Genomic DNA, 19653 nt, shown 5'->3' on the forward strand with positions numbered 1-19653 from the left:
TAATCGTACCTGAGGTCTAGATCTGCGAAATAATCCTCAAAAAACTGAATTAAAATATACGTTGCTTAGTTTTAGCTGCACTCACACAGGTAAAACACCTAAATTTATCCCTGAATCCCAACATGCTGCATTTTTGTTTTTCATAAAGATTACACATTTGGGGGGAAAAAAAAAAAAAAAGAAAAGAAAAGAAAAGAAATGCATTCAAGCCTCCGGAGGGCAGGACGTAATTCCCAGTTAAACATAATCAGCATCATTTTCTGGTCCTCGTGCACAGCTGTTTTACAGAGTCACGGTTATCGCATCAAATAAAGGACATGTAGACAAAAAACAGACATAACTGGCTTTAAAAAAAAACATGAGTGACAATGAAATGGAATCTATTTACAGGAAATAGTGCGGACAAGTTTATAAAAACACAAACTAGTTTCATAGTTCAGTCTGTAATTCTGTGGACAGTCATTTTCACGTCCACGTGATATAATGCCTAATTGTTTTATAAAAATTCCCACAAGCCCAACATTCAAAAGTGAAAGAACACACACAAATGGATGGATTTTTCAGATGTCTTTGCAGTTTCAACACTGCAGCACCAAACATTTACATCTGTTACTGGCTACATAATTAGCTACTAAACATCTCAATGACCTCTACGCCTCTACTGGTCATTTTTTTTACCTGCTTAAAGATAAAGGTAAGCTCATTTATTTCTGTATCCTTAGATACAGCACAGTTGGTTCTGTACTCACCACAGAACCCAAGAAAACTACAGCTGACCTAAAGAAGGGAAACAAAAGGAAATGATTCCTTTTTATGAAATGCAGAACTATAAACAAATCAGTTTCATATCTAGAAAATATTCAAAGAGAAATGCAAACTGAAGGGAGACGTTAACTCTGCTCTGTTGTGTTCCTGAGATCGTTTCTTCCCGCCGATGATATCCAAGAGTAATGGAATTCATTTTCATTTTCCCTTTCACTTTACCGCTTCGTTAACCATCATATCTGAAAACAACAAACAACAAATAATGAATTAAGATTCTGTACCATCCTTTGAGTTTGAATTTTCAGTGCTCTTCACCTAAAGAGTGAAAGAGCTGCTGAGACAGTAATATTTGTACTGCAGTACATAGAATCGGTAGGATTGTCATGCATACTTTATTTAGGTAAGTAGCAAGAAGTTTCAGCTCATCGCAAACACAACTACTCTGATGAGTTGGCCTCTGGGAGCCTGTCCCATTCTACGGTTCCTGGAAATGAGCCTTTTGTATTTCTGGTTCCCCTGTCCTAACCGTGATGGGTTTTAGAACAGTTTTTTGGTTAGATGCCTGAAATAAAGTCAGTGACTAACAGAAGCTTGGAGTATTTTTTACAGTTTGTTTTAGAGTAAAAGTTGTTCGTTAACAAGCGGTTTCATGATCCTTCAGACATTCACGTCATCACACTGAACATGCCTAAGTTATAAACTCCGATGTTAGGATTTTACTTTTCTCCAAGAATCGCAAACTTGCGAGTCTCATTTGGTAAAAGATTTTAATTATTTACACCTATTAAAAAGTAAAAATATACTAAAAGAAAAAACCCAAAACACATAAAAGTACAAGAATTGGTCAAGATTGTCTTGCTGAATGAAACACGTACAGTCATAACCTTTTATTTCCCAGTTTTGTTTTGCAATTATCCACGAAGTGGAAAAGTCCCACTGTTTTTTTTGTTTGTTTGTTTTCAAAGGGAACCAGGTGTGGTCCTCAGTCCCAGGGTTAGCCTACAAAAATACATCAAATAAAATATGTCATCTCACTAGTACTGTATTTTTCTGGGCTTTTGGTGTATCCAGGGGATATCTGGACTAAGATTTTCCTTTCCACCAGCTAATATTTGTTTGACTAATGCAGAAAAACAAGATAAATCATCAGCAGACCATAGCTGATGGTTATCTGATGCATTTTCTCAAATGGCATCCATCTTTTGTGCTCCGTGGAAAGGACTGTTTATCTGCATGTAACCGAAGCTTGCTCAAACATTACCAGCTTATGCATACTGATAACAAAAGGCTTGTCCCTTTTGTACAGATTCAACATGAGCCTGTGCAGATGGCTATTTGTATACACTGCTCTAAAAAATGAAAAGGAACACTTTTTAATCTGAGCAAAGCATCAAGTCAGTTAAAGTTCTGGGATTTTGTCCTGGTCAGTTAATCAGCAGAGGGTGTTGTTAATCGGTTTCAGCTGCTTTGGTGTTAATGAAATAAACAACAGGTGTTGCAAGAGGAGGAACAATGAGACAACCCATAAAACAGGAATGTTTTACAGGTTGAGGACACTCGCATTTTTTCCCTCCTCATCTTTTCTGACTGTTTTTTCACTAGTTCTGTATTCGGCTAGGGTCAGTGTCACCGCTGGTAGCAGTTGGCCATACCTAGACCCAGCAGGTCAATACGTGCCTTTGCAATTGACCGGCAGAGTCTCAAGAGCATGGAGGAGATTCCAGGAGACTCGTATTTAGCAAGCTTACCCTGAGCATGTGTGAGAGAGGCTGGAGAAGCCGTGGAGAAGGTTATGCTGCTTTTAACGTCGTTCAGTTACCCGTTAACCGGTTTGGTGGTGGGTCAGTGATGGTCTGAGAGACGCACGAACCTCTGCAGGTTAGGCAACGGCACAATGACTGCAGTTAGATATCATGATGAATTCCTTGAATCGTATTGTCACACCCTAGACTTGTGCAGTGGGTACTGGCTTCCTCCTGCTGCCCGGTCACACGTGGAGAGGCTATGTAGGTGGTTCCTGGAGGATGAATGCATTGATACCCCCGACTCGCTGCCTGACTAAATCCAATCGAGCACCTCTCAGGTGTTCAGTGATGCCCTAGTCCAGATATGGGAAAAGATCCCTCAGGATACCAAGCATGTGTGGGTCATACAAACTACTTCCTGGAATAAAATTTTGGTAACACAGACTAGTCTGCTGGATTATTTTTTTACTTTGATTTTTGGGGTGTCCCTGAATTCAGCCCTCTGTAGGTTGATCAGTTTGATTTTCCATCTAACAACAATTTGATTGGTTGACTTTTACATGCCTGCTCTTCACGAGCATTCATCACCATCTTAAATTGTTTAGGTTTGCAGTGTTGTACCTTGTAATGTCTGATGAACCTCATTTGGCAAGTCATCCAGCTCCTTCACACTTTCCAAAAGATTCCTAGCCGTGGCTTCTCCAGAATTCCTGTTCTTCCACATCAACAGCATCTTCAACTTCTGCATGGTCACATCTGTCTCTGCTGTCTGGATATTATCCAGCTCCTTGGAGGTAACATCTAGAAAGATAGCCACCTGTTTCCACTCCTTCCCGAGCCGCTTGGCCACCTGTAGCAGCTGCTTCTCTGACATGTCCTGGCCCTGAGTGGCCGCTGTTTTCACTCCATCTGGAGAAAGATGCACATAAACACATGGGTATTTGTTTTTAGTAAGATTTTAGGCATATCTGGAATAGTTCAGGTGTGAACTGTTGACTTGGCCATAAAGTTGTTCATGAAGTTTTGCTGAAATCACAGTCAGACACTTAAAGATACCTGGCTCGTCTTGCATTCGAGTTCTTTTAAAGGCTAGTTCGTCTTCTGAGGGGCTGCTGCTTCTCTGTCTGCCTATTTCAGAGACAGATATAACATCAGTTAATGTTTTCAAGCTAAAAACGTGCTAAAGTCTAATCGGATTACAAAAAAGTGAAAGAGCCAGCATACTGTTTGTCCTTTTCCGCGGCTTCTTCTCAGTGTTATCCACACAGTCACCTAAGGGAAGAGCAAAAGATGGACGTGGACCAGTGAATCCTTTTTGGTTTATTCGGTTTTCGGTCAACATAAACACAAACTTCCAAAAGACAAAAGTGTCTCCAAAGTAAGACTCATGCACCGGTACCTTCTCTGATGGTAGCAGACCATACAGTCTCCTCAGTGTTAATCTCTATGAGAGACAATTTAAATGGAGGGTGCTGCTCAAAGAAAGCCTCAAAGTAGCCCTTCATCTTAGTGACTGCAAGGGTGAATTTCAGTTCCTGTACAGAGACACACAGACACAACTTAGCTGTGTAGTCAGTGAAATACAAAAGCAAAATCTTATAAATGAGATCAAATCAAAAAGCACCTTTGGACGAGTCTGAACTACTTCTAGCTCTCCTGCTATTTTTAGATCTTTCTGTGGAAGTCCAGTTCTAACCAATGTGTCTTGTGCAGACATCAAACTTCACTGTCAACCTGGCGAGACTTTCCCGTCGTGGATTAGCAAAGATAATGAAAGCTGGCTTTCCAGCTATGGCCAACAGACCAAGTAGCATTTTCTAGTTAAAGAATCCACAGGAAAGGAACATGTTTGTCTTTCTTTTAGCCACCCAGATATTCATCAGGTTGTTTGTTGTAAATTTGTCATTGCAGACTCTAATGCTACTCTAATCTCCTCAAGTATCTGAGGGAGAACATTTGATGAAGTCTTCTTCTCCAAAAAATAATATTTCGTATTAGAGTCACCATTTTTGCACCAAGGAGGAGAAGATCCAGCTTGCCTTGCTGGCTGAACGTGGACAGAATGGGACTAACACTGAGCAATCAAAAATAGCAGCAGTGCTGGAAGCCGCCCTGAGGTGCACAGGGAGATCGCATTGAAAGCCCAAATTTAAGACGTGTAAGGTTTTTGCTTTTTGATCCACGTAAATTGCAGATTTGTTGAGAGACACACACCTGAGGTTTGATGTCTCCCTCCGGCTCGCTCAGGAGACGATACGTTCCCTCGTCCAGCTTGCATGTGGGAGGCTTTACTATTTCAATGTAGCGAGTCTTGTAGCCCCGCACCTGATTCTTTATATCCTAGTTTAAAAAAAACATAGCAGGAGTTCAGTTTGTAGGCAACGATGACAGAGAAGTTACTAAACTGAGGGCGTCTCATTATAAGGACTCAGAGTTCACGGTGAATGACGGTAGGACAGAGCGACGGGAAAACAGCAGCAATGGAAAAAAAAGACATCATACGGGGAAAAAAATAATCAATGCATTTTTAGAAATAGCCCTTTTTTTAGGTTATAATAAATGAATGACTATTCACCAGCAACATCCTCAAAAACAAACACACATGCTCACAAAACCACAAACACTTCCTGAGTGAGTTCAGTAGTTCAAGTTTAAAAAAAAAAAAAAAGAAAAACACCAACAGCTTTACAGCTTTAATGTCATGTAGCTGTCATATTTACACGGTACACTTACAGTAACGCAAACACTATTTTGGCCACTGACATTTTTCTTTTATTTTGATATGACTCTTTGTTTTAAGAAGATGAATACTCGAATCATTTCCCTGCACAAACCCTGCGCTTCACTGTAAATAACTAAATGACAGTTGGTTTACTAAGGCCGGTAGCACAAATTGTAGCTGAAATACAAAATCCTGGAAATCTGCACCATTGAAGCTGTTGGCAGTTCGACTAATTAACAAAAAGTGGAAGCTACATTTCGAACAAATTTCTACAAAATTTCAATGGTGAGGTATTTTTCTGGAGTTTCGTCCAGAAAGAAGTGGCCGTGACTGAAAAACACAAGGAGACTTTTGATGGTCTCATGAATGGAATATTTCTGTGTGCTGCTCCTGCAACGAAGGTATTTTTGCTGCAGTTTTATTTTTGAACTCTACTCAATGTAAAGAAAAATTCCTCAATTGAAACACAGAATTTACTTTTCACTTTAAGAGAAACATCATGAGAAGTCGGTCAAAGCGTTGGCCGGTCGTGTTCTTCTAAAAGTGGGCAGTTAACAGTTTTATATCTATACACACACATACATATGCATTTTCTATAAATGTGAAACTGATTGCTGTCCTCAGTCGTCTGGGTTTAGCATGTGCATTTGTTAAACATGTGTGTTTGTGGTCAGGCATGATCAGAAAATAACCTTGTGTAACCATGTGCATGCTGCGTTAGTGCAAGGTAACTGCAGTATTTCGTTATGGAACAGAAACTGGGAGGGGAAAGAAGTGCTGAATCCCAGTTACACTTTTAAGAATGAAAATAAACAAGGCACTTTTTTTAAATCGTGTCACTAACAATTGCCAATGCCCGTTTCAAAGAAGTGTGCTCTAACTGGATGTTGTGGAAATGAAGACAGAGATAGAGAAAGAAAACAGGATCCTGAAACCCGAGGAGGGTTTGGTTAAATTTGACCAAATTTCCAAAACCATATGTCAGGTTTGGAAATACACCGCAAGTCTACTGACAACCAAAACAGAGCTGGTTAGAGATCTTTCTAAAAAACACCACTTACCTTGATGTCAGACGCACTGTTTGTGCCCAGATAAACGTGGAAGCTGTAGCTGTTGTTGTCAGTGGTGAGCTGCTTGTAGACCAGAACCACCCCATGATGCTCTACAGCCTGGCTCGTCTGAATGATGGGACCAACGGGCGATAGGGACGTCACATTCCACTTAACGTGGCTCCCTGAGTGATCCACTGTAGGCTCGATGACTGGACGGTTGCCCTTTATGTGCAGGACACTGAATGTCATGTCATTGTCAGTATCTGTGATATAAGACGGAAAAACAACATTTCACATTTAAACTGAGTAGTTATTGTTGTACCGAGTCAGAACTCTTGCTTCATTCACACAGCGTAAATGTGCTGGGTGAATGCCCTACGAGCTTACGAGCAAGGCAGATGGAGTGTGGGAACTGGATGGACTTGAGGACAGACGCGTCCTTATTGACTGTGTCCACATTGAAGATGGGTCCAGCAAACTTCCAGGAGTCATGTAGAAAGGCGCCAAACTTGGACCAGGATAAGACAGAGTACCGCACAAGAACGCGCTCGGACGCTTCAAAAACCAGACCAGTGACCGAACACTCATATGTGCCCTCTTCTTCTAGCTGCACCCTGAAAGACACAAACACAGAGTCAGTGATGCTGAGCTATCAGAGCTGAACAAAATAAACGTGAGCATGATGCATGGAGACAATGTTCCACTTACTGCAACCGCCCCTTGGACAGTCTCTTCGGGGTAACGAGCTCACTGCCATGGCTCTGTGAAAAGCAAACAACAGCAAAGCACACAGTAAGGACAGAAACAGGTAAAAGAGTGTGCTACAAAGCGAGATTAATGGCTTAGCAAGCCGTCTCAAGCTTAAAATCAGAGTTTTCTGTGTCATAAAAGTGTTTTTTTTCCCAGCTAAAACACCGTATTATATTATGCCAAATATAACCTGGTCAGCAGCAGGTTGTGTTCAGAGTTTGGGTTTAAAATCAGCTGACAGTGCCAAGTTTAGACTGATTCTTCTCTTCTCACAGAATGATTTAAAAACTACTGAATAAAGTACAAACCGTGTGTCTCATTGCCACAGGAATGTGCATGTGTTAGTTTGGTGATGCAGAAAATGTTTTAATGTAGCTACTAAAACAGAGAAAACACGTTCGATCGATAAAACTAATTTCACTTTGATCTGCCGACAAACTAAAGCCATTTCCACGTCTCCATTATTAGGCTTTGGAACAATAAGCTTTAAGTTTCAGAGGTCTAATGTGTAGCCGTCACCTTAGAAAGAAACAGCACAGGGAGCGTTTTCAGGGATGTGTGATAAATCCCAAGATTAAGGATTTTCTGCAGCTTTAATCTTTGTCTTATTTTCAACAGTGTTTACAGTGTTTTACATCATCTGATAATATTTCTGATTGGAGTGGGCTGCACTCCTGGGGTAATTTTGTGTGTAAAAGAGTGATATGACCCGTGAAACAATCCTTTTTTCAGGCCTGAAGCTTAATCTGATAACTGCCGCCTTGACACCCGTTATCTCTAACAGGGGTTTCAGGTTTTGTCGGGCCAGCTAACGCACAGAAAGCCTGGCTGTGTTGAACTTTGTTCAGGGTGTAACCCTGTGATGAAGACAGAATTAAGGGTCAGACGAAGTTAAACGGTAGCTGTAAAATCGCATTTTGTCAGATAGCACCTGGTTTCTGAGCTCACCTGTTGGATGGCTTTGCATTTTTCACAGCATGACTTGAAGGGCCTCTCATCTGTCAGCACACATGGCAACAAACGAGAGGTTATTCATGAGCCGGGCAACACTATCATGAGTGCAGCGTAGCGCATTACTTGGCATGGGCTTACCTTTCCCATTTAACACCCCTGCTTCAGGTCCAGCACCTGCCTCTGTGAGGTAAATGGATTCTGATCAGCAACTATCACATGAGAATCTTACAGGCTGAAATCCAATTTTAAGCCTCTGAGATATCCCACAAACAGATTTTACAGCCAGTCCCAGGGTGTGTGTGTTTGTGTGTGTGTACGCGAGTGTGTGGATGTTTGCGAGAGGGTGGAGTGTGTTCAGTTACATTTTAGTTTTGATTCCTAAAATTAAAAAGCCAGCTGAATCTGATATTTGTGACATAATTATGTAGTACTACTGCCAGTAAAACACAGTTGTGACCATAGACTACTGAGTCATCGCTAAGGTTTAGGCAGCTCCTACAAGCAGGCACGAACATCTACATGTACACAAACAAGCAAAATAAGAGTTTATTTCCTGGTGTGTCTTACTGTTTATAGAGTCTCCTGCATGGGCTTCTTCATTCTCTGGATAGGAAACAAAGCAAATTGAAGGATTTATAGAAAACTCTTGAAACCAAAATGCAACACATCAAACAGGCACTTCTGTTGACTTTAAACTTGTTCATTTAATCAGCGGCAACACGAGGAGCCATGAAGTAGTGACTCTGGTGAGTCAAACAGATCTTACCTTCCTCTTCTCCATCCCTCTCAGTGCCTCCTGTTGAAAGATTAAATGACAAGGAAAAGAAGAAGCAGGAATATTAATGGAAATAGTTCAACTTTTTGCAGCATGCATTCATTTCCTGGGACATCTTTGAGAAAAATCGGCACTTTATAAACAACGCCTAATATAAAAGGTACCACTAGCAGCTCGTTAACTTAGCACAAAGGGCAGAAGCAGGGAAAGGTCAAAACCAACTCTGCCCACAGCACCTGTGAAACTCACTAATTATAACAAATATCTTGGGTTTTTCCCCCCACCTGATGACAAAACTTCAGTACGTCACTGCCCCAGAGTGTCATCTTAGCAACAGTTTTATTCAGATTAAACAACGTGTCGCTTAACGAGTTTTAGAGGAGCTGGAAGAATAAAGAAAAGGTGTTTAAATCTATCCAAAGCAAAGGTGACACTTGTTGTCTGGATCTTCATATTACCAAGGAAAACAAGAGTGTGATTTTTCTCATCGTCCTTTCCAAAAAGAAAAATTATTCCATCAAGTTATGAAAATGTGGCTCTCACCATAAGCCTCATCCTCTTCTGAATTGTTGTCTTCGTCCTCTGAGCTCTCGTCGGTGGATGTTCCTGTGTTTTCTGTTCAACAAATCGATGTGCAGAGTATGTGTTAAAAGAATTTATCTTTAATAAAAAATAAAAGAGATTCATGCCACAGCTGGCTAAACATACAGTGCTGTGAAAAAAGGCTTGAGCACCACTTATTTCTTTTTATTTTGCTTCCAGGGAGCCAGGCAGTCTAGTCTTTTTAAAGTGGTCTTTGGCGACGGTTCTCCTGGCTTCCTGAAAGTCTATCAAAGATCTAAAAGACCTAATTTTCACTCTAGTTTTGTAACTTTATTTTCAGAAGAATGTTTTTGTTTGCTACAACCAATTTTTAAATTGTATATTTAGGACCTTTGTCACTAGCAGGCAGCCACAATGTTGTACCATCCCTTTAGGTGAATCTACAAAAAACTGTTTACACAGTTCAGCAGACATACAACAGTATTTTGCACCAGCAAGGTGATTCTCAAAGAGCTATTAGCCAAAGATTTGACATATTTCATCATGACGTACTTAAAACAAAATATGAGGAAACTGGCCAAAAGAAGTGGCAGAGCTAGAAAACCATCTATAGCGGATTAACTGTATCTGAAATTCACGTCCTTAAGAAATAAGAAAAAATACTTAAGAAAGGGGAAACGGGAAGAAAAACTTGGGGTGTGCTAAATTACACAAGAACTGCAAGGGCAATAGAGGCAACAAAATTTGAAAGATTTGGTTCAAATCATCATGTGAACAGAAGAGATGCTGTCATAGGGGATTTTTGCCAAAATTGATGGAATTACAAAAGCAGAAAAGTATCATCAGACTTTGATCCACCATGCTATGCCATCTGGAAAGAGTCTGGGGGCACAGCTTGACAATGAAACATATACATGCCAATGTAGTAAAAGCAAACCTGGATAGAAAAACACAGAGTGAAACCAGCATCAGTCATGGACTGGCCCCCCCAGAGCCAAAGAAGAGCTTTAGATGTTCTTCGAGAAGCGTGAAGAAATATTTCTGAACACTACTTGAAGGAATTACAAGAAAGTTGGGTCAGAGAGTTCAGGCTGTGTTGAAGAATAAAGCTGGTCATCCCAAATACTGACTTTCAACTCTATTTTTGCCTCAAATGTAGTATTTCCATGTGTGCTTGAACATTGCAATAAATTGCTGAACCCATTTCCAATTTTGTAAACAAAATCTAAAGAAATGAGGGGTGGCTCAAGACTTTTGCACAGTGCGATATTTGTGCTTACCTGAACCGCTGCTGTCATTTTCTGCCAGATTATCTGTAAACAGATTAGTGAAAACGTTGAGACGGCTGCTGGTTATTTAGAAAAATCTGATGCAATAATTTCAAAATGTGAGAAAATCCAAAAACATTTATTTCCCCCAATTTTATTACTCACTACTACACATATGTCATTGTGATTGTCATTATGGCATCATCACTACTGCGGAAACTACAATACTTTAAATGGTTTGATAATCAACCCCCTCTTTAGTCATACTGCCCAGGACCCTGACAGCTGTCAGAGAGAAAAAAGCTGCTGTTGTTTTACCAGAAAAGCAACCATAATTCTGCAGTAAAAATAGAAACAACCAATAGTATGTAAATCGAGGGAAAGCTAAATTATTCAGACCGTTTCTTCTTCTACTTCCCCCACAAAGAAAAACACCTATTTAAGAGAAAGTAAGCCTCAAGCGCTCAACACTCACATGGTTTAAAAGTCAGAAAAAAGAAAAAAAAAAAAAAAAACTAGAGTGAAGCATGTGATGCATCACAAAAATAAGTACAGGATTAGAACAGGTGCAGCCCCAGTGAGAAACCTCCAGTTTTAGTTTACTTCTAGGTTCGTGCAGTGTGTGGTTCTAATTCATATTAGTCACCAAAAAGCCCTGAGCAGGGCTGAAGTACACCAGCAGTTTTTTATAGATGCGTCATTCACGGCAGCTGAACCGCAGCACCCCGTGAACAAGCCTGTGATAAGTGCAATGCATTAACATTCTGGCACATTTACGTAGATGGGGTCCAGAGGAACTGCTGCTGCTTCTCTCTTCCCAGCAGCACTGACTGTCCGTGGACCGGGCCATGTGGCCGAGCGCCAGGCTGGCTAATGGATGGAGCCCCTCCTCATCTGGCCCAGAGAGTTTTATCTTAGACTAACAAGCAGATGCTGTCTTTGCAGCTCCGCTCACAGCGCCTCCCTCACCAATCTCTCTGTCTCACTTTGCTCAATCTGTCTGCCTCACCTCTCCCTGCACTTTCTTCTCCATGCCTCTCTCCCTTGTCCTCATATGCCTCCTATGGCCCATCTCATTCACTGCAGCTGTTGCTGCTGCTGCTGTCTCACAGCTGAGCCAGCGGGCATCCCTCTTCTTTGTCGTTTGGGCATGGCTGCTTCCCTTCATCAGGCTGACAAATAAGGTGGAGAGCAAGTGCCCGCACAGATGCACACATGCAGATGCAATCACAAATATGCAGAGAGTGCTAGAGGCTGTGTGCAACCTCAAGGATTTGGTTAGAATTGAAAGGTGTTAGCTGCCATCTGCTGGCTGAAAACCATAATACAGGAAAAAAACAGAAAGAGGTTAATGGGTTCTTTTTGTGACTTATTAACTGACTCATTACTCCACCAGTAGATTTAAAGCTATCAAAATAAGTCAGCTTTGTCAGATCCATACTGGAATTCATGTTTTGGAAATATTATTTGAAAGGCTGTAGATGTTTAGTGAATCTAAATATACATTTCTCCTACTTTAAATAAGACTAAACTACCAAACACTGGAAATCTGATATCCAATCCAGCTTCGAGTCAGGATCAGACTGATATCGATTTACAGTGTACCTGATATCAGAATGGTAACATACACTCGCTGGCCAATTTTTAAGTGCACCTGTTGAATCGCTTGTAACCACAATCAGTCAATCGCCTGACAACAAGTCAACACATCTAGGCACGTAGACACGTTCAGGATAACCTGCTGAAATTCAAACTGGGCATCGGAACGAGGAAAAAAGGTGATGTACGCGGTTTTAAACATGGAATAGTTTTTCAGAAACTGCTGATCTTCTGGGGGTTTCCTCACATAACCATCTCTGGGGTTTACAGAGAATGATCCAAAAAAAGGGGAAAATATCCAGCGAGCATCAGTCCTCTGGCTGAAAATGCCCTGTTGATGTCAGAGGTTAGAGGAGAATGGCCTCACTGCTTTTTGCACCTTGTTACACTCGAGCTATCTGAATGCAAAATGGGCTGCAGCATCATCTCCCCGTTAGCTTAGAACACAGGATTGGACAAACATTGGCTGGTCTGATAAGTCTTACATTCTGCTGTTACATTCAGATGGCAGGGTCAGGTAGGGCGAAAACAAGATGAAAGCATGGATCCATCCTGCCTGGCATCAACACTTCTGGCAGGTGTAACATTTTCCTGGTTAGTGACCATCCCTTTATGACCACAGTGAACCTTTTTTCTCCATATTAAAAAGCTCAAATTATCTCACACTGGTTAATTAAACATGACTGTGAGTTCGCTGTACTGAAATGGCCTCCACAGTCACCAGATCTCAAGGTAATAGCGAAACTTTTGCATACGGTGTTACAAGAGATTCAAATCATGAAGCAGCAGCTTTCAAGCCTTTCATGCAAATGATATGGAAACAAGGACAGCAAACAGGAAAGGTGAGCCAGCTGGGAAAATATAACGAAAGGACGAGTAAAACAAAATACAAGAAGTGATAAATAGATGAGGATGCACACTTTTCAAATAGCAAGAGAACAACTGAGAGCTCAAAGAAAATGAAAACATGAAGAGCTGCTGAAAGAGAGGGCAGGAAAGCAATGAACCGGCTGGTGTTTACCTTTGTTCTCAGGTGCGGGGATATCGCCGTCTCTGTAAGGCAGAAGAGATAACATTCAGACAAATATAAATCAAACAGAATTCTCCAGCCGTGTAAGATTCAAAGTGCTTTTTTATTTATTTTTGTTTTTAAAAATTGTGCAGCTGCAGGATCACGCAGTAGCCGGTACTTCTCCTTTTCTGTACGGCTGAGTAAATCAGTCAAAGAGGAAGTGTGTGGCTAAACGGCCTGCATCACACTTTCTCACGAAACTCCCTTCTCTCAAACGCTTTCAAAGCAGTGTTGCTAGCAAAGGAAAGAGCTGAGGAAACATACAGGCTGGGTCTGTTTCCCATTCAACAACTCAGGTTGGACTCTTTTCATTTATGGCTTTATCATAAGACAGCATCAAGCAGAGCGTAAATATGGCTGTCTATTTTCAGGGCCATTGTGTAATATTATAATCATACAATGTTAGCTGGCTAATTATTGACTTTAAGCACTTTGTTACTTTGTCCTACAAATTTTTATGCACATGACAAGTTTTATCAAATATAAACAAAAGACTGATAAACAGATCGCACCACACTAAACATCACTGCAAGCATCTGCAGTATGGTACTGCTCCTATATTCTTCTTAATGCTGCAATAATATATTCAGTGACAGCACTCAGACTTAGATACCAGTCTTCCTGACTGTCCTGACTGTAAACACCAGCCGGTTCATTGTAAACAAAGCCAGACACGAACGCTGTCCAAGTGTTCGTATATGCTGTGTGAAGACTGGAGCAACCTGTTGATGCAGTCAGAGCAAGACGAAACACGCCTGTTCAAGGGTAAAAAAAGAAAAGAAAAAAAGCCAACCCCACAAGAAGAACGAGTTCACCACCAGCATGTGTTAAAAGAAAAAAATAGGTCAGCCTTTGTTTTTTCCTGTCTCACTCTCGCTCTGCTGCAATTATATCCAAATGAAGCAAATGAATCAGGAAGCCTGGATTATTACCAAAGATCAAGAAGTGATACTTTATTTATTTTGCTTGGCGTCTGTTTCGCCTGATAAGGAGCTGAGGCTTTCCTTTGTTTTTAAACATCTGTCCAGGAAGCTGAACTTTTTTCCTCTCTCTCTTTCTCTCTTCAAGGTCATCTCATCAGCGCCTCTGCCATACAGTCTCACAACAACACCACTGGGGTCATTGCCATGGTAATAGTAGTCATCTCTTCCTGTACGAGTCCTCATGCCTCCTATGATCTTACATGTTTAGAAATTAAAAATATACTCGATAACTCAAACTTCTGTGTGGTTTGTCTGTTTGTTTCTGCTTAAAGATAAAGCCCGGATCATGTCACAGTCGCAACAGCTTCCCACAAACAGCACAGAGAGGAGTGCGTTTGTGTATAGATAAACAACTGTCACATAGCACCAGCAGTGGAACAAAAGAGCCGCCCTTTGTCCCGGTCATTTATTGTCCATACTTTACTGCTTTTATTGCATTTACAGCAAGTTAGAAATCTCTAATCAAATCATAAAGTGAAAGTTGGCCTTTTCCTGCTATAGCCTCACAAACAAAGCTGGAGTTGGAATTAATTTCTATCACATTTAACAGATTCATAGATCTTTAAGGTCTTTTGGCATCTGATCATGTGTTTGGGGACTTTTCCTGCCAGGTGGGGCGTGATGCCGTGCGAGTAACTCAGTAGCTCCGATGACAATGAGTCATCAGTATCACTTCACCTGTCTGTGGCTCAACTGATGGTGAATATAACAGAATCACTAAAGACAACTGTCGGTTAAAACCCGCTGAAAATTATCTCAAAGCATCACCAAGCCGCGTGGGCACTGTCGTGTTTCGTTCTGCGCTGCACTTTAATGTGAGGCTGTGCATTAACGTGAACGAAAACCGATGTTTATTGTGTGTTTTTAATTGAACTAAACTGTTGCATAAGCGTTGCTTTACAGCTTCAGCTTTGGCACGCGCTACCAACTCGCTCGGTGATACGTTGTTGTCACACACAATGTTTAACAACAGAGCGGCGCGAGCGCACAGACACCAACAAAGAGATTTTAAACAGACCGTGTTTGCAACGAGGAAGCGAAAACTAGGCAGACATATATTGTTGTTGTTATTGTTTCATGAAATGCACGAGCAGATGAGCCCCGTAAAGACTACAACGACAATGAATCCCACTTCCTGTGCGTGGGGGACGAGAGGCGAGATTTTTAGCTCTGCATCCACGCCGATTCGCCCAAAATTGTTCACAATTGAAAAACACAAACCGCCGCGGATCGCGCACAGCAACGCTTTCGACTGATCTAGTAACAACTTACCCATCCTCGAGGTGGCAAGCCGCACCGCAGCTGGCCATCTCCGCCACCATCCTCCGTCTGTGGCCCCGTTATGCTTTCTCTTCTTCACTAGCGTGCAGAGGCTGCGCGTAAAAACACCTGGGAGGCAACATGAGCCTCTCACCGGCGGCGATCGCGTTCTGGGTTAAAGGGCTAAGCATTTATTGGGGGAGACCTCTTTGGCTGCATTACTTATTTTACATCATACGTCCCGCAGAGTGTAGCATTTCCTCTTTATCGAGAAAAAAATAACTCGGTTTGACTCCCCCGGAAAAAGCGCTCACTTTCCTAAAATCCACAAAAAGGAAACATCAGTCCCCTTTTGTGCAGCCTAAATGTGGGATGCGCTGCTTTCTTTCACACAAAAAAAATGTGCTTGTTTGTAAAAAGAAAGAAAAAATACAGACCACAGATCTTCACATCATAGGACCAGCCGAATGTCTTTAGAGCAGCGCCACTCTCAGGATCAGCGCTGCTGCGCAGTTATTGCGCATGAATATGGGCGGGCCTGTAGCATCCCGCCACAGTGCAGGCTTTGTGGAGTCTTGTTGATGATTTACAGCCCCACGCTTAACGCTTATTAAATAAGCGAGCTGCACAACCTGTGCGAAAGAAATGTTTACTGCTGGAAGCATCAGACTGTCTGAATATGAATAACGGAAGGTAAAAACCACACCGCTTAACTTTCAGGACATGCACAGAGTTTCCGCATGCAGAGGCCACCTTTTTGCATGAGTAAGCACAGCCAGAGGGTCTCCTGAAGCGATCCCCAAAGATATTGAAAGAGATAGAAGGTGATGATGATGATGATGATGATGAAGCACAGTTAGAGGTTTATTCTAATCATTTATGTAATAAGTAAAACAAAGTGTATAATGAGGATAGTGGGAGCTGGACGGTTACTTGGTTTACTTCAAAATAAAACAGGTATTTATCTGAGAGACGTTCATTGCACTGAAAGGAGCAACCAGCTTCCCGTGATGCAACTAGGTCACTTTTGAGCGGGAAAAAATACGCCTGCATTACAGAGAGGTAACCAGCAGATGTCGCATTAGACAACAAAGCAAGAAGCACATTCCAACCTGATTGATGCACACCTCTGATGTGAGGACTGATCACTGTCATCATACCATAAAGTTACAGTGGAATCAAATCAGAGAAGGTCAGAGTCCTATGGTGGATCTCGGCTAAGCACACTGGCCAGCAGAGAGAGCAAACAAAGGGAGGAAGGGCGCTGTGTGTCTGTGAGATGTCCGGTGGGAGGAATGAGTGAGGGATGAAGGGCTTTCTTATTGATCTTCAAAGCACCTTTCTCCTCCCTCCATCCACTCACCGAGTTTGACAAGTGGATGTGTGGTTTATAGGCAAGAGAAAGGAAACACAGAGAGGGAGAGATGCCACAGACTAATGGGGGCATTATCCTAGTCTCAGAGTCTAAAGGGAGAGATCAGCTACTCCTCGCAGGGGTGAGACGATATCCCCAATACCTCAGGAAATCAGAGGAGATAAAGCAGAAGTGGTGGAAAAGAAGGGTGAGAGAAGTAGAGGACAGGAAAGGTCAACTTGATGAGAAGATAAGAAGAGATGGGGGGAAAAAAGAGAAAATATAATAGGAAAAAGGGGTCAGTTAAATAGGTTAAGATGTAAATCATGAGAGCAGGAGGCACAAGACTTAAACCTTTAACTCAATTTGTCACTTGAGTTGCAAAAACGTATAATTTAATATAGGCTAGTCTGGTATGGTATTCGACCTGACTTGAGACAAAAAGCCGAAGAGGCTAATGTCAAATTACTACAGCAGTCGCCTCAAGGTGCTAGATGAAGATTCAACGACCACACCTGGTGTGGTTTTACGCTGACAGAGTTAGCTGTGTTAGCGTTTTACAATTTACTCTTTTGCATGTCAAAAACCAATGCAGTATCAGAAAAATGATTATTTTGAACTCATAATGCTGCTGCAGTAAAAGTTGTTAAGACATTTGACCTCATGGTGGAGCTAGAGCAGTGGTTCTTAACCTTGTTGGAGGCACCGAACCCCACCAGCTTCATATGCGCATTCACTGAACCCCTCTTTAGTGAAAAATAAAGTGTGATTTTTTTACTGGTGCACAAAATGAGCCATGCATGTCATGGCGGAGGCTCTGCCGAACCCCTGAGACCGGCACACCGAACCCCTAGGGTTCAATCGAACCCAGGTTAAGAACCACTGAGCTAGAGGAAACAAGAATATCAGTCAGTGGGACACATTGTGGGAACCATGAAATGCATCTATCAAATAATATGTCAGGCCGTGTAGAAGTTACTGACATATTTTAATGGTTAGATGGAAGCTTTGACCTCATAGTGATGAGGAATATTTAAAGTATGACGAAAAGTCACTCAGTATGTTTCAGCTGCTGGGGATCTTGCCTGAAGTTACAAAGGGTTATCTGAATCCAGACTCAAAAAGCTCCACGGAGCTTTTTGAGTCTTGATCAGAGCGGTGGAGTGATGGACCAGGCAACAGGTGACAGAGCAATGCTGCCATCTAAAACGCCTCATCACCAGCTACTAAAAATGCTGAGCTGTTGCACAGAGGCACTTTGGGCATTCAGTGTGGATTGTTGCCATTCTGGTAATTGCGCTGTTGTAACTATTATACTAAGCAGGGAGGGGAGGTTAAAAAAAAATCAAAGCTTTGAGTCTTGATCTTAAAAATAGGTACTGGGAAAGCATCTGACTTTCATTCCTCTGTGACTCAGTTAAGACAGTGTTTCGCTGTATGAGTGTATGTGTGTGTAATATGACAGGGCTTTTTTAATATAGACCCACCAACCAGTTTGGAAACCATGATGCCACACACCCTCGGGGGGTAATACGAGCCCTCGACGTGCCGACTCATTATCCATCACGTAGATACACACTCAAAACAACACACACACACACACCAACCTGATGAAGCACATATGAAGATGCTTCATCAGGGTGGAGGGAAACTCATACCTTGGCCATTTTGCCAACAGGGCCAGTTTATCACATGGAAAGATGCAAAGTTACTAAAGAGCCGTAACAGCTGAACGCCTGCATAAAGAAGCTAGAGAAAGGGGACTAGGTACAAAGAGAAAACAGGAGAGAGACTTGGGAAATCGTTCAGCCATGAGAGTGTTCAAAGGAAATGTATGAGCCTAAAATTCTTCCATGTGTAATGAACATAATGAATTTCCCATTTTAAAGCATTAAAAAAAAAAAACAGCGTGGAGCTGTTTTACTCAGATGCAAAGCTTCAGATCAGTGAGGGAAAATGCCTTTGAAAGTCTAATCTGAATAAAGTGCAGATAACTCCTGGACTTAGAGCTAATGCTAACTGCTTGTGACTGGACTGTGAATTCACTTGTGACACACCCCTCTCCCGCTTTGATTTCCTGCTCATTATCTGAGGTCTATATTTGTTTGTTCTTTATTTTTACATGCAGTGTTGTTTTTCAGTAGGCTGTTCATTCTGGAAATCTCTCTGTGCCTCACCTGCCTGCCCTCCTGCCATCACACTCCATCTGAAGCCCCGGATCTCAGGCCAGCTTTTCCACGCCACTCAGCCTCCCCTGGATCTTCATCACCCCCCTCTCAACACTCCAGGTCCCTAACTGCAAGTAAGAATTGCTGCTCTTACAACTGGCCACTGCAGAGCTGCCTTCACTACCTACCTAACTCCTATATCCTCTTCCTTCAGTGTGACTGTTCCCCACTCAGCTCCGTTCCGCATCTCAGGCCTCATTCCCTCGCCATAGCCACGTTCCCCAGGCCACGCCGCACCAAGACTCCACGTCTCGTTGTTTTTTTGTCTTTGCCACGTTTTTCTCTTGCACTTAAACCTAATAAATTGTTGCATCATCTGCTGTCTCCGCTCTGGGTTTCTGCACCTGAGTCCTGTTCAGTACCGGCCACCCGGCCACGTGACAAGTTGCTTGCACAATAGCCTAAGTCGTTTATTTTTTTTTTTTTTTTTTAAATTTTCAAATTTCAGGGGGGCTGGGTGGGGGGGATGGAAGACAAAGAGTGTAAACTGTGTGGGTGAGGTGAAAATACCCTGGTGGTGCTCATAGAACATTTTTACCCAAGAGGAAGGAAAAAGCAACACGATGGCAGCAGCGAGAGGTGA

General features: G+C 42.0%; 1 protein-coding gene across 1 annotated transcript; it reads right to left on the reverse strand.

The window, feature by feature from the left end:
* Positions 1–165: 165 nt before the first annotated feature.
* Positions 166–15988, reverse strand: si:dkeyp-97b10.3. The gene is made up of 17 exons (XM_005930029.3): positions 15501–15988; positions 13195–13226; positions 10587–10619; positions 9307–9378; positions 8755–8784; positions 8556–8591; positions 8127–8168; positions 7983–8032; positions 6993–7045; positions 6672–6898; positions 6294–6547; positions 4725–4850; positions 3910–4045; positions 3735–3782; positions 3567–3638; positions 3132–3419; positions 166–1004 (listed from the first exon to the last, which is right to left on the reverse strand). Exons 1-17 carry the CDS (start codon positions 15548–15550, stop codon positions 976–978), a joined length of 1578 nt encoding a protein of 525 aa, XP_005930091.1. The 5' UTR covers positions 15551–15988; the 3' UTR covers positions 166–975.
* Between the last annotated feature and the right edge of the window lie 3665 nt (positions 15989–19653).

The sequence above is a fragment of the Haplochromis burtoni genome, unplaced genomic scaffold (assembly GCF_018398535.1).
Source record: "Haplochromis burtoni strain Fernald_Lab_line unplaced genomic scaffold, NCSU_Asbu1 Contig_128, whole genome shotgun sequence".
NCBI classification, from domain to species: Eukaryota; Metazoa; Chordata; class Actinopteri; order Cichliformes; family Cichlidae; genus Haplochromis; species Haplochromis burtoni.